At 36.4% G+C, this 13744-nt stretch overlaps 1 protein-coding gene across 1 annotated transcript; it reads left to right on the top strand.

Moving 5' to 3' along the window:
- Positions 1-1106: 1106 nt before the first annotated feature.
- Positions 1107-10329, top strand: cep57l1 (centrosomal protein 57, like 1). The gene is made up of 11 exons (XM_028439944.1): positions 1107-1251; positions 2904-3075; positions 3189-3359; positions 3440-3564; positions 6889-6999; positions 7080-7157; positions 8156-8233; positions 8323-8394; positions 8465-8715; positions 8791-8935; positions 9928-10329. The coding sequence occupies exons 1-11, from the start codon at positions 1231-1233 to the stop codon at positions 10114-10116; spliced, it is 1413 nt and encodes a 470-aa protein (XP_028295745.1). The 5' UTR covers positions 1107-1230; the 3' UTR covers positions 10117-10329.
- The last annotated feature ends 3415 nt before the right edge of the window (positions 10330-13744 follow it).

The following is a 13744-nucleotide window of genomic DNA, read 5'->3' as shown; positions in this document are numbered from 1 at the left end:
TTGAACAATCAAATGTATCAATTTACTCAAAATAATGTATTATCCATGCACCACTGGAATAAAAGAAGAGGATATTTTCTCTGTGGACCCCTTAGTCCTTTTCTTCACACTAAACAAATATTTTGCAATAGCGAAATAGTATAAATAATAATAATGACTTTGTATAAATACTGTTTGTATATATTTTTTAAAGATTTCTTTGTTCCAGAGCGACACCTTTAGCACAACCACACATGCATCAAGAAGATAAATATAACATGGAAATGAATCTATTCTTCTCCTGAGGGCATGCCCTCTGGATAAATATAGAGCTGTCTGACAACATCAATAATGATTCACAATGGTTTAGTGGAAAGGGAAAGGAGAGTTTCTCCATTGATCAAACCTTCATGTGACTTTTAAATGACACAAGAAAGAGGATGGACATATTAGGAAGGAATACGTCAGAGAAATGCATACATTACATCAGTAAATAATATTTATTATAAATAAAATGCACCTTTGTGCTAACAATGACATGCACTTTGTTTTTGTTAAATGGCCGAATCATTTGTAAACACTGTGTATAGCATTGTGTACTATTCTTTACCCTTGGATATATATATATATATATATATATATATATATATATATATATATATATATATATATATATATATATATATATATATAAATAGCATTGTATTATTATTATTATTATTATTATTATTATTATAATAATAATAATAAACAATAATTTTGTGCCTTTTCTTCTTGCCGCAGTAAAACCCAAAATGTCGTCCATTGAGGGATAAATTATAGATGTAAATCTTATCACATAGATTTAACTAAATTTATGATTTTAATGGCCTACTTGCATGTTCTCACAGGAATATATCGTTTTAAACACACCTCTCAGTCTTCTGTCCAATGACACACATAAACATGTTTAAATATTGTCCAAACACAATGACAATATGTAGTATTTCAGTTCCAGGGAGGATATGAGCCATAGATATGAATAATATTCATATTTTATAAAACGAGACACTAAGTTTGAGTCCCCAGTGAAATGAAGGCAAAGCGGAACCTTTGTTTGGAGAACGAGAAACCGGAGGGAAATTTAAACCTGAGCACGGCGGCAGTTATCTGTTACACACAGCGAATCTGTTCAGGAGGAGTTTAACTAAACTACAGCTTTTTTAATTCATTTGAGTTTTTGGGGTAATTTTTTGTTGGTTTTATGACAGAATGGAGACGAACTATGAGCAGGTAAACGTTGTTAGCTGTTACTGTGGCTAAACCAGTTTGAACATCGATGTTTAGCTGCGGAAATATTCAGAAACGTTTTATGACTAAATTACACAGTATATGTAAACTATACGAGGCACTATTAAAGCAGTCAGGTTGTTTAACTTTTATGGCGAACTACATGGTTAGTTTTTGGTTAAATAGCACGTTGCTAAGCTTGGAATATTAGTGTATATGTGTTTTGTTTTTTTTTTACTTTGTTCACATTTTTTCATACAGGAGCCTTCCTCAAGCTCTCCCCTCAAGGTTGGGAGTATAAAATTGTCTTTTCAATATCATAGTTTTATTTTTATTTCTTTAATCATACACTCTAGTGAGTCAGTGCCGGTGTCACGGACTGACTCACTAGAGTGATTGACGATTTTGAGCATGCGCACTACCGGAAAATGAATTTTTGCTAGTTCCGCTTTGATTTTTGCTACTTCCGCCGTGCTGAGTGAGTGACTGTCAGTCAACAACTTGAGTAAAGTAATAGTGTCTCATGCAGCAATCTCACTACGAATAGGAATAGTTTAATCTAAAAAAAAAAAAACATGATTATAATAAAACTCAATACGAAAAGGAATAATTTATTTTACAAAACATGATTATAATATACTTATATTGCAATAAAAACAGTTAACCTAATGTAACTTTACAATAATATGCTGTTGTATTCATATAAATTAGCAATCTGATCATGACAATGATATTTTTTTTTTTATCATTGGTCGATTTTTTTATCGATAGTCAACTGATGTGACGTTTTAACCATTTTTTATTTTTTTTAAATCAGCACAGCAATCTCTGTATGACATTGCACTCACCATTTCCAGTACGGGTACATCTCAGTACTAGGGATAGACCAATATGGATTATTTTTTTTTAGGGCCGAAGACGATTTTTTTTTTCCATCAGCCCAAGCCGATGACCGACATGGACTGCCAATTTCCTTGAGCCGATACTACTTTTGCCCCTTCAATTTACATCATAAAAATTACAAGATGATGATAGCAAATGGTACGAGCATCAATTTTTTTTTAAAAAAAAGGAACATTTATTGAAATTAACAAAGGTGAGGTAGAACGACAACTCGTAACAAATATTAAAAAGAGGTGATGAAGAACAAGTAAAAAAAAATATTTCTGCTCTCTGTCAATAATGCGAATCGGCAAACGCAGCAGCCCACATCGGCCGATGCCAATACACGTAAAAAATGCAAAAAAATCAACCGATAATATTGGCCGGCCGATTGCATCAGTCTATCACTTCTCACCGGAAAAGAAACAAAAATGTCATGCCAGTGTGTAAAGAAATCAGAACAGATAACACTTGAACTTGAATGACTTTTGTCCTCTTTTATACACCGTAGTCTTTTCACTTCATTTGTGTCTCCTTTTGTTCATTGTGCTTTTCGTTTTGGCAATTTTGTACCTTTGTAAGTATTTTGTGGTTGATTTTTCTTCATCTTGCTGTCTACTTCCAATTTTGGTTGTTTTGTGTTACTTTGTATTTCAAAATGTTGTGATGTTCCCACAAGTGTTGTATCATGTTGGTCCGTGTATCACTTAAAGTAGTATGTATTCATTATTTTCACAGGAACCTCATGTAGCTCTCTCTTATTTTCTCTGCAGATATTGGACTCGCCCTCTAAAAACAGCTACATTGGGAGCTACTACCAGCCACCAGACACCATTCAATCAGTATCCAGACAGCTGGAGTTCCCTGAGCATCCACAAATCATTAGAAATCCCCCAGCATCTAGACATAACACACCTCAGCACAGACCAAGCATTGACAGCAAAGGTACAACAAATTAATTCTTTATGAGCCATGTTTATTACACTTGTATTCTGTTTCATTAGCTGAAAAGATTTTTTTTATATATATCTTAGTGTTTACAATATTTTGGTTTCCAGCTGTTGTTGATGCCCTAAAGACCCTTCAGGAGAAAATCAGGAAACTGGAACTGGAAAGGAAGCAAGCGCAGAAAAGCTACCAGCAGTTTTCCGTCAACGCTCAGAAGCATCAGCAGCGTACATCGTCGCACACAGCCAGCCTGACTGAAAAAGATAACCCCACAAGTAAAGGCAAGTGAATGTCAGTATGTGATGAGAGATACTGGGATCCAATACTTTATGGATGATTTTTCTGTTGTGTAAAAAAATAGAAGAGCTGAACTCAAAGGTGCAGTCTGCTGTGTCTCGCTGCCAGCTTCTAGAGAAACAGCTGGATTATATGGGGAAGATGGTTGAACATGCCAAAAAGAAGGAAGGTGCGCTAATGGAGAACCAGGTAGCTTAACACTGTTCTGAGCCTGTACTGTGAAGCTGGATAAATATAGACAGGATATCTCTTAGTTAGCGGGCTTCACCTAACCAAACATTCTCCATCAGAGAGCAGCTGTACTACGAAACGGGTTATCATAGGGCTGGGCGGTATACCAGTTCATACCGAAAGCTGGTATATATTTTCGTTATGATATGAGTTTTTAATATACCCCTGTACCGGTGTATTTGATTACACAACTTTCGGAACACTGCGCCGCGTTTCGAACCGGAGCCTTTTCAGCGTTGCATTTCTAAATAGGAAGGTAAACAGTAGCGCTCTAGTGTTAGTTATGGTGTAAATCGTACGTGTAAATGGATAGAAAGACAAAATTAAAAGCTCTGAAGCTGCATGTCAGCATGTGCCTGCGTGCGCACGTCTTTGCTACAGGAGAATAACACTCACGGACACGGAGGCATGGTTAGCATAGCATGTTGGCAGTTCGGCAGTAATACACAAAAAACAAGAGAGCAAAGGATCACAATTTGTAATTCCTATAACACGGAAATAAGTCCTGGTGGAGCTGCAAACAAAACGCTACCTTATTCACCATAAGAAACCACCACACCACTGAGTATGCAGCATTTAAAGCTAGAAATGAAGCTAATGCTAAAGCTAAGCGAGTGCGGCAAAGAGCCATTGGGCTGCTGGATTGAATTATTCTACAATATCGACTCATCATGATAGTAAAATAGATCATCTTAAGTCAATCTACTGCAGTAATTCCTCTCTCAACCAGTAGAAAATGCTGGGAACACCTGATTATGCATGAAAAAAAGTAAGTTTTTTTAAAAATACCATGATATAAACTTTTGGTCACGGTGAAACCATGCAGAGCAACTTACTTCACAATTGAGGAATAATTCATTAAAACTATGAAGAATAAAATCAACAATTCAGACCAAAACAACAATTTTTTTCTGCAGGAAGGAAGGAATGCTGATACATAATTGACTCTTAATAGAGGGTTTGCATGACCTATTTCATCCAGTCGCCATATTGGAGCACATAAACATAGTGACCACGATGGTGCCCGATGATGGATATGTAGAGAAAAAGGTTTAAGTTCAAATGATTAAACGTAGGTTTAAGGTTAAAGTTCGAATGATTTCCAAAGTGACTAAGTTTGGGGACACTTTTAATTATTTAGTAGTTCAGACTAGTTTTTATAGTGGGAAGCACATGTAGGTGGATTCGTCACTAGGTCAAAATGCACATGTTGCAATACGACATGTATCACGATACTTGGGTCACGATACGATATTATCACGATATATTGCAATATTCTAACCAGTTAATATCAAAATTAAATGTACAGATGAAAATTCAAGTTGCTGTATATGTTTATAAGAAGAAATTGATCATTCAGAGGACAAATTGAGCCAAAACTATTTGCTTCATATTTATTATTATTATATCTACCGGAGCGAAGGTGCGGAAGTGGCACAATTTTCAAGGTTTTAATGTAGGAACAGAAGCTGGTATATATATATTTTTTATTTTTATTTATTTTTTTAAATTGATCATTTTAAAAAAGAAATCGATTTAAAGTCGGCACCCAAAAAATCGCGATATATCGTGAAATCTATATTTTTTTCATACTCCAACGCTCAAAAAATGTTAGTCGCACACGCAAATATGCTCACTTTTTTCATCAACAACGGCTCGTGAAATATTGGTGACCCATTGTGCTAGCCTTTTACGAAGCAGTTCTGTGTGTTCAGGACCCTCCCGTTGGTTGACGGTTGGAAGACGGAACACACTAATCTTAACCGGCACTTAACCTATAATCCCAACCTGGTGTCACGGACTGAGTTTACCTCCGTACTGAGATTGTCTTGCAATTTCAGTACGTGACTGCTACGTACTGATATGTACCCGTGCTGGATTAGCCATGCACAGAGATTGCTGCACTGATTTAACAAAAATGCTTAAAACATCACATCAGTCGAACCATCGATAATAAAAATCGACCATGATAAAAAAAAAATATGATCGTCATGATCAGATTGCTAATTTGTATGAATATGAATACAACAGCTTATCATTGTAAAGATACATGAGGTTATTGCAGTGTATATTATAGGGATGTAACGATTAATCGTAAGGCAGTTAAAAATCGATTCATAGGTATCACGGTTGATATCGATTTTCTGACAATTGAATCGCAGTACTTTTTTTAACCAGCAGAGGGCGGAAGTGTTGGCGGCGGGCGTAGTCTGCTAATACTTTCTTTCTGGCTGCCTTCTACTCTTAAATATGTTAATAAATGATTCATTACACCTTTAGCACTGAAAGAATATCAGTAATATTACTTGAATATCTGTAAAAGTCACGTTTTTCTATTAGCTCTGTCTGCTAGCATAGCTTATCTTCTTCACTGCAAGATATCTGCATGCCAACCGACCACTGGGTTACCAGCGCCCTTTGCTGGTCCAAACAAATATGATGTAAATCAGTGCAATGACGGTTTTTTTTTTTTTTTTAAAGTTCAATTGTTAAGGCACAAAATACATTTTCAGTTGCACTTTTAAAAGAAAAAGAACTATTATGCAGTTTTGCATTGTTTATTATAGAACCAGAATTTAAATTAATAGGCTTCATTTTCATTTGTATTATTCCTTTATTTATTTAACTCAAGATTTATTTTTAGTTAAATTGCATTGTTTTGAATAGTTTATTAAGGAATTCTTTTGACAATGAAAAATATAAGGAAAATAATACAGTATTTTCTGGTTTTTTTCCCAAAAAAAAAATTTGTCTACAGTCCCATTTTGTAAATGAAAAAATCGTGAGAGAATCGTATCGTGAACCCAGTATCGTGAATCGAATCGTATCGGGAGTTGAGTGAATCGTTACATCCCTAGTATAATATAATCATGTATTTTTGGAGAATAAACTATTCCTATTCGTAGTGAGATTGCTGCATGAGACACTATTACTTTACTCAAGTTGTTGACTGATGTCACTCACTCAGCACGGTGGAAGTAGCAAAAATTACAGCGGAACTAGCAAAAATGTATTTTCCGGTAGTGCGCATGCTCATAATCAATCTCAGTACGAGGTAAACTCAGTCCATGACACAGGTTAGCCGTTTAGCCTAAGTTAGCACTGTGATTTACCCCGGTAAGAAGTTAACCAGCGTAGGACACACAGAATAAATCCAGGAAGTTAGCACGATAAGAGGAATCCAGCTTCGTAGTACAGGCCGTTTGTGTCTCATTATCTGTTAGTGTTGTTGATTGTCCGTGACACTGATTAATGTCCACTCTTCCTCTTCCCACCCACCAGGTGTCACTGCAGAGTCAGCATTCACCAAGCTTGAGCCAAACTCACTGTGAGAAGCTGGAGAAGCTTGAGTCAGAATGTCTCCAGTTGAGCAAAACTCAAACTGTCGCAGCGGTAAGTCCAGGTTTCCCCCACAAACGCATCAGGCCTCGTGTTCAGCATCTAAATGTGACTCTGGTGTGGTTGACTCTCAGAGGAAACTCGCTATTTTGGAGCTGAAACTACAGAAAGAAGAGCATGAGCGTAAACTGGTGCAGGAGAAGGCTGAAGAGGTTGGTTAAAATAACGACATCACACAACGCTAATGTTCACAGAACATGAAACATTTAGACCAGGGGTGTCAATGTTATTTTATTTCAGGAACCAAGTACGGAGCAGTTTGATTTCAAGTGGGCCACAGATTTAATGCGGGAAAACGAGTAATTTCAACATTATTGTGCCCTAGTTTGTACTTCTACTTATACATAAAACACAAAATGTGTAAGAAACAGACCATATTTAAGCAATAAGGATCTTCACTTTAAATGTCCTACATTTTGTCACCAAATTCTATTTAATTCATTAATATGATAATAAGTCATCGTTTGAGGAATTTTTTTTTTTTCAACTGTTTAATATTAGAAATGACTGCAATCGTGTGATATATAAGCACTAGGAAAACTGTGAAGTCCTGCAAATATTGTTGCGTTTGATTTACATAATGATTCATGTTTTCTATCATTTCTCCTGCGGGCCGAATTGGATGCTCCAAAGGGCCGGATTTGGCCCCCGAGCCTTAAGTTTGACACGTGATTTAGACCAGGGGTTCTCAACTGGTCTCACCTTGGGACCCACATTTTGCCACGGTCATTGAATCGCGACCCACTTTTTGTTTTTAGAATTCAACAAACCAAATTTTGTTTTTCAAAAAAGGTGTTGAAAATTGATATATTTTCCTGTGAAAATTGCATTTTAAGCATGCCTGTCAAAAGAGAAAAGTTTTTCAAAATATAAATCAAGTCTAATATGAGAAACGTTAAGTATTTATTTATTTTTGACCAGTCCTTTTGACCTACTTTTGGGTCCTGACCCACCAGTTGAGAATTGCTGATTTAGACCATCTTTTGTGATATTTAGGTTGGTGTATTCTTTATCAGGTAGAATAGGTGTTTATTCACAGTTTGCAATATATATTTTTAAATTCTATCAATATGTGTGTGAATAGACATTCTAATAACTGTAAATGTTTTAATAATTCATTTAAATGTGTCTGTTTTGTTGGTCCATGCAGCTGCAGAGGGAATTTGACGTCAGTCTTCGACTTCCTGCACCAACTTTAGAAGAAACAAAGAAAACAAAAAAGACAAAAGTATTTTTACTCTAAATATTCATTTATAACCATGAATATAATTATTTGTTTGAAAAAAAGGGCGTAATAAAGGTTTTTCTCATTCTTAGAAATCTCGTAGAGAGTGTGAACCTGCGTCAGGTGAACAGAGACGCACTAAAATGCCTTTTGTTGCTGGAACGGTAAGTCGACCTGTTTCTTCCCGTTTCCTCTTTCTACTCCATCTGATTGGACGTTTGCGTGTCATCACAGTCGACCAGCCCGAGCCATTCTGTCCACGCCAACGTTCAAAGCATCCTCCACATGATGAAGCACCATCAGCCTCAGCTGTGTGAGCGACTCAGCGGTCTGCACAGGCCAGGGGTCAGAAAGAACCTTCAGAGGAACTTTCCTCCACCTTCCAACGCCGTCACAAAGCCCGAGCGACTTCCTGTGGATCAGAAGCTGAGCTCACTCTCTGACCTGCTGCTGGCCCTGCAGGACGAACTGGGACAGATGAGCTTGTAAGAAAATAGCTTCTATTCACTCACCCCTGTTTACATTTTCTAATGTCATTTGTTTTTTATTATTTTCTTCAGCGAGCATCAGGAGTTGATGTCTCTAATTGATGCTACAGAGGATCGTAACGAGAGGAAGGAGCTGCAGAAGGAGCTGGAAAAGCTGGTCAGCAAGATGGAGGAGAAGGGAGTCCACATCACCAAGCTCCGCAAACACCAGCAGATTGTACGTGACTGGAAAGATTCTCCACTTTGTATTATTTTTATCATATAGTTATATATATATATATAAATAAACAAGAGCAGAGAGCGAAAAACCTCCACCAAACGCAATGATCATGTTTTTTCTTCTATTTTTAACTGATCCAGAATCAGTTTATTGATCCCAATCACCTTTAATTTAATAGAATCTTCCACGGCGTAAAATCTATCTTTGGTTAAAATTTCTATAAAACTACATGTGTCAAACTCAAGGCTCGGGGGCCAAATCTGACCCTTTAAAGCGTCTAATCTGGCTCACAGGACTAAATAAATCATTGGGTAGATTATTAACTAATTCACCTGTTGAAATATTATTGCCTCCAAACACAGAAATTCAATAAAAAATTGACAGCATTTTAATCTGAAATTGTTGAAATAACTAAATTTTTTCTAAAATCCTGCAATTTTCCTGAATTTATTCCACAAAATTTCTCCCAATTAAATAAGAATTGGTTTTCCCGTCTATAAGCTAAAATGAGTTCGACACCCCTGATTTAGTGCTTTTGTCCTAATATTGATTTAAATAACACCAGTGAAAATATTTCCTCCTTGGCGGAGGTAATAAAAATAAAAGCAGTGTCAGTTTTGAACATTCTGACCACATTGGCCTTTCTTCAGGGTCTCATTAATAAAAGCCCCCTTCCTTCAACGCGCCTCAATGAGGAGTTTTTTAATTAATAATACACGTTTGTTAGATACAGGCGTATTGGATCTGAGGAGCGTCTAAAACATGCAGGACGGTGGCTCTTTAGGACCAAAAGCTGGAGGAGGAGCTGTGCACTATAGGAAACAATGTGATGGTTTGCTGAGATGTCCTGCATCAATGACTTGAATGATATATTTTGGTGACATACCACAGCACCCCTTTATGAGGTGTTCATTCAACATTCATAATGATGTGGCCATGTGGTGAATATTTACTCTAGAGTATCTCTGTGTGATTTTTTTGCTCCACAGGTTCATAAAATGGCCCAGAATCAGCCGTCAGCTGAAGACGAAGCAGCCAATGAGAGCAGAGGGATGAATCCATCACCTGTCAGACCCAAAGGGAAGAAAGGCTCAGCCACTGAAAACCTGCAGCTTCTCAGGGAGACGCAGAAGCTGAGAAACAATCTGAGACTGGACGACGTGTCCTGGGAAACGTGAGGATCTTACATCCCTACTGCTGTAGGGATATTTTAATAAAAAACAATAAAACACATCAAATGAGCTGTTGTTCATCTCAGCTATAGCTTTGGAGTGTGTAGATGTATAGTGTCTCTTTTTTGCAATTTGTCATTTGTTGTGTTTTACTTACATCCTGATTTAAGTTAGATTAAATATTCCTTAATGCATTGTAAATAAAGCGTTTTTCTTTAACCGTTGTTATTTGTCTATATTTATTATCTTAATGTGATGCTGGACTACATCAACAGAAGCAATGTAAATAGATGGAAACATTAGGGTTTTTTCTAAGGAGTCACTATTTATTTTTCTCTCATCTTTGTGAGACTGCAACACTTCAGACAGGAGACGAGTCCTACTCATCCAACATTCATTGTATGACGTCACCAGTTACATTTTGAAGAAAGAATGTCAACGTTCCTTTGAACATCACCCTCCTGATTCATGAAAAAAAAAAAAGAAAGTAAAATCAACCACTAGGTGGCAGTGTTTGATCACTTACTACTGATTTTTTGGGGCCTGTGTTTATCATTTTTGGCAAAATACATGTTTCTAATCCAAACCAGGGGGTGAATCTTATTTTAGTTCAAGAGTATAAGGCCCAGTAAGATACAGTATTTTAGTACCCTATTTTTAACACTTTTACGTGGAAAAGACTGTATACAGAGTTGTAATACATGCAGTTACAGATATTTAAAACTGAACCATGTCTTATTTTACTAAATGACTAATGCACACGTATTAAAATAAAGGCCTGCGGTCCATTTTTACCCATCATAGCATGGTGAAATCACTGGGAAAGCAGGAAATATTATAGTATAGTAATGTTTCAAATGTTTAAGCATCACTGTTTTGCTTTAAGTAGATTATTTTTGACGTGTACGCAGTCATTTACATTGAGCAAAATGTAGGTAAAATTCTTATTTCTTTTATTTAAAAAAAAAAAACTTGGATTAACCTGGTTTGGTAGCCTGGAATCCATCCTAATCTCCTTGTATTATTCAAGATTTAAGACACTTTAAATCACTTTATTACAAAAAGTAAGAATGTGGGTGTGGCTTCACCAGGCTACTGGTTTGGTCCATTTGGTATCAAACTGGGTTGAATATCACTCCTTAAAATAAAGTGACTTTAATATTTCAGGAATAACATTTTTTAATATCATTTTCACTTTTACCAAAATCACCCTGAGGCTGATTTGGATGCTCATGCAGACCAGATTTGGCCCCCAAACCTTAAGTTTGACACTTATGGTCTAAACATTGTCCTGCAAGGCTGCAGTCTTTGATGTTTGCCTGCTTGTAATGTAATGCCTCTTATCGTAGGCTGACAAAAACCTGCAGGACTGCAGCCCTCCAGGCACATGTTTGGAATGGACACCCCAGGGTGAAACATTATCGTTCTGGAACGTCAGGTCAAACTGATTTTTCAGCATGTCTGTTGTTGTCCTGCGCCGATGCATATTTTACTGCTGCGTCAGCCACATTTAATACTGACTGAAACGTGTGGTGAACATTAACGCTGAAAATAAAGGCCTGGTGTTGTTGTTGGCCTCTGAGTGGAACTGGTACTGGTATTCCTGGCATGACCCTGGATAAACACACTGAGCTGGTGTTTTCTGGACTGCATCGTTTCTCTGTGCTCCCATATTAGATTATTGAGCTGCACAACAATCCCATTAGCAGCCATGACCTGTCCACGCATTCGTACACAGAGACCAGAGTCTCCTCCGCTGCACTGAGGCCTTGTGACCACATGCTACTCTTTCTGTCTCAATAACCTGGGTGTGTTCATAATGGACAGTGTGTGTCTAGTTTGGTCATCGGTGTGTGAAATCATTGTCTGGGAGTCTGTGCATCGCAGGCAGTGTATTTTATAAATATGTATCTGAACAATTGTTTCTACAACAATTTCAGTGACACTATTAACCAGAAGAGGAACAAGTGTACGCATTTAACACAGAAGAGAACAGATCCATTTGTGAACGGGTCAATGACGTATAAGGACTCACTGCATGAATATTATGATGGAAATAAAAATACTTTGAAATCTCATACAGGACTAATATAACTAAAACAGGAGAAAATAAATTTGAATAGATTTACTGTCATTTTAAAGATTTTCTTAAAACAGCAGTCATGGTCAGACAGTTGCACCACATGATATTTAGACACTTTGAATAATAGAATAATTTAATAATTTAGTAAGTAACATTAAAAAAACAAAACAACAACAAAGTGAGTGCATATATACTAAGTTACTACATATTTGGTGTATTTTTTTTTTTACATTTAAACCTATTTTAAAACTAAATAAAATGTTGAACAGAATATTTAGGCGTCACATCATTGACCCAAAAACATGTTAAAGTGTAAACTCAACTCCTTCATAAGAAATCTTAGTGTTTTAAGTGTCTGACATTCAGTGATTGACTCAATCCCTGAGATGTACAAGTATAGATGTTGAGTGGTGGTAGAATACAATAGAGCAGTAGTTCTCAACTATTTTAGCCCACGACCCCCAAAATAAAACTGCCACAGACCGGGGACCCCCACCGTACCTGGTTGATCACAGACATGAACAGTCAGAGCTTTTTGGGGCTGATACACAAAGTCGGCAAAATTATGTTCTATGAATCTGTGATAACCACGGGTATTTATTTTTCTGAATAATATCCACTGTCATCAAGGAAGTTTATTATTTGTGTCATAATATAGTCATCTTAAATATATAAATATATCCTTGTTTCAATCAGAAATTTAAAAAAAAATGTGACAAAAAATGGTAGAAAAATTGATAAAATAGGGTTTAAAAACCACAGAATTTGGTTAAAAGTTGCAAATTAGAGTGGCCAAAAACAGACAGAAAAAGTGATTAAAAAAGGGTCAATATTGGAACAATTTGTTTAAACTGGCAAATAATGGGTGTGACAAATCATGAATGTGGTTAAATTGGCAAAAGATAATCATGAAATATGGTGCAAAGAGGTTTAAAGTGACAACAATGGGCCAATATGTCACATTAGGTGGGAAAAGTTGTAAAAAGGGTTTATAAGTGCTGAAAATGCCTTGAAAGTGCAGAAAAGGCATTGAAATTTGATGAAGTGGCAGAAATGGGAGTATTGTAGCAAAAATACATTAAAGGAGCAAAAATATGGCAAGAAAAGTGATGAAAATAGGTTTAATGTGGAAAGTTTGGTGTTAGCTGCAGAAAAAGGGGTAAAAATGAGTAAAAATTGGCTTAAATTGTCCAGAAAATATTCTTAGTTTGTTAAAGGCATCTGGCAAACCCCTCCCAATGTCTCACAACACTAAATGGGGTCCTGACCCCACGGTTAAGAACTCCTGCATTAGTCATTGTGGGTGTAACTAACCAGTAACCAAATGGTGCAAAGATACTTTTCTTTAGAATAAGCCAGTCATTCATTTCTATTGTAGTTTAAAGATTGTGAATTCATATTCTGTTCATGAGCTATTTTAATGATGTTAATTTACTCAATCAAGACACAGAAACCCATTATTCATTCACCAATCTGTCATCAGGGCAACTGGTATTAAACCAAATATTGTCTTTCTGTACAATCCCAAGAAATTTGACCCTCGTTTCAAAT

The sequence above is a fragment of the Gouania willdenowi genome, chromosome 24 (genome assembly GCF_900634775.1).
Source record: "Gouania willdenowi chromosome 24, fGouWil2.1, whole genome shotgun sequence".
Lineage (NCBI taxonomy): Eukaryota > Metazoa > Chordata > Actinopteri > Blenniiformes > Gobiesocidae > Gouania > Gouania willdenowi.
Note: the sequence above shows the minus strand (reverse complement) of the source record. Positions and strands in the feature narration are given on the sequence as shown.

Bases quoted from the DNA above. Each gene is read 5' to 3' on its own strand.
- cep57l1 (XM_028439944.1), top strand. From the start codon at position 1,231: ATGGAGACGAACTATGAGCAG. The intron at 8,716-8,790 runs GTAAGAAAATAG...TATTTTCTTCAG, and splicing joins GAACTGGGACAGATGAGCTT to CGAGCATCAGGAGTTGATGT. The intron at 8,936-9,927 runs GTACGTGACTGG...TTTGCTCCACAG, and splicing joins TCCGCAAACACCAGCAGATT to GTTCATAAAATGGCCCAGAA.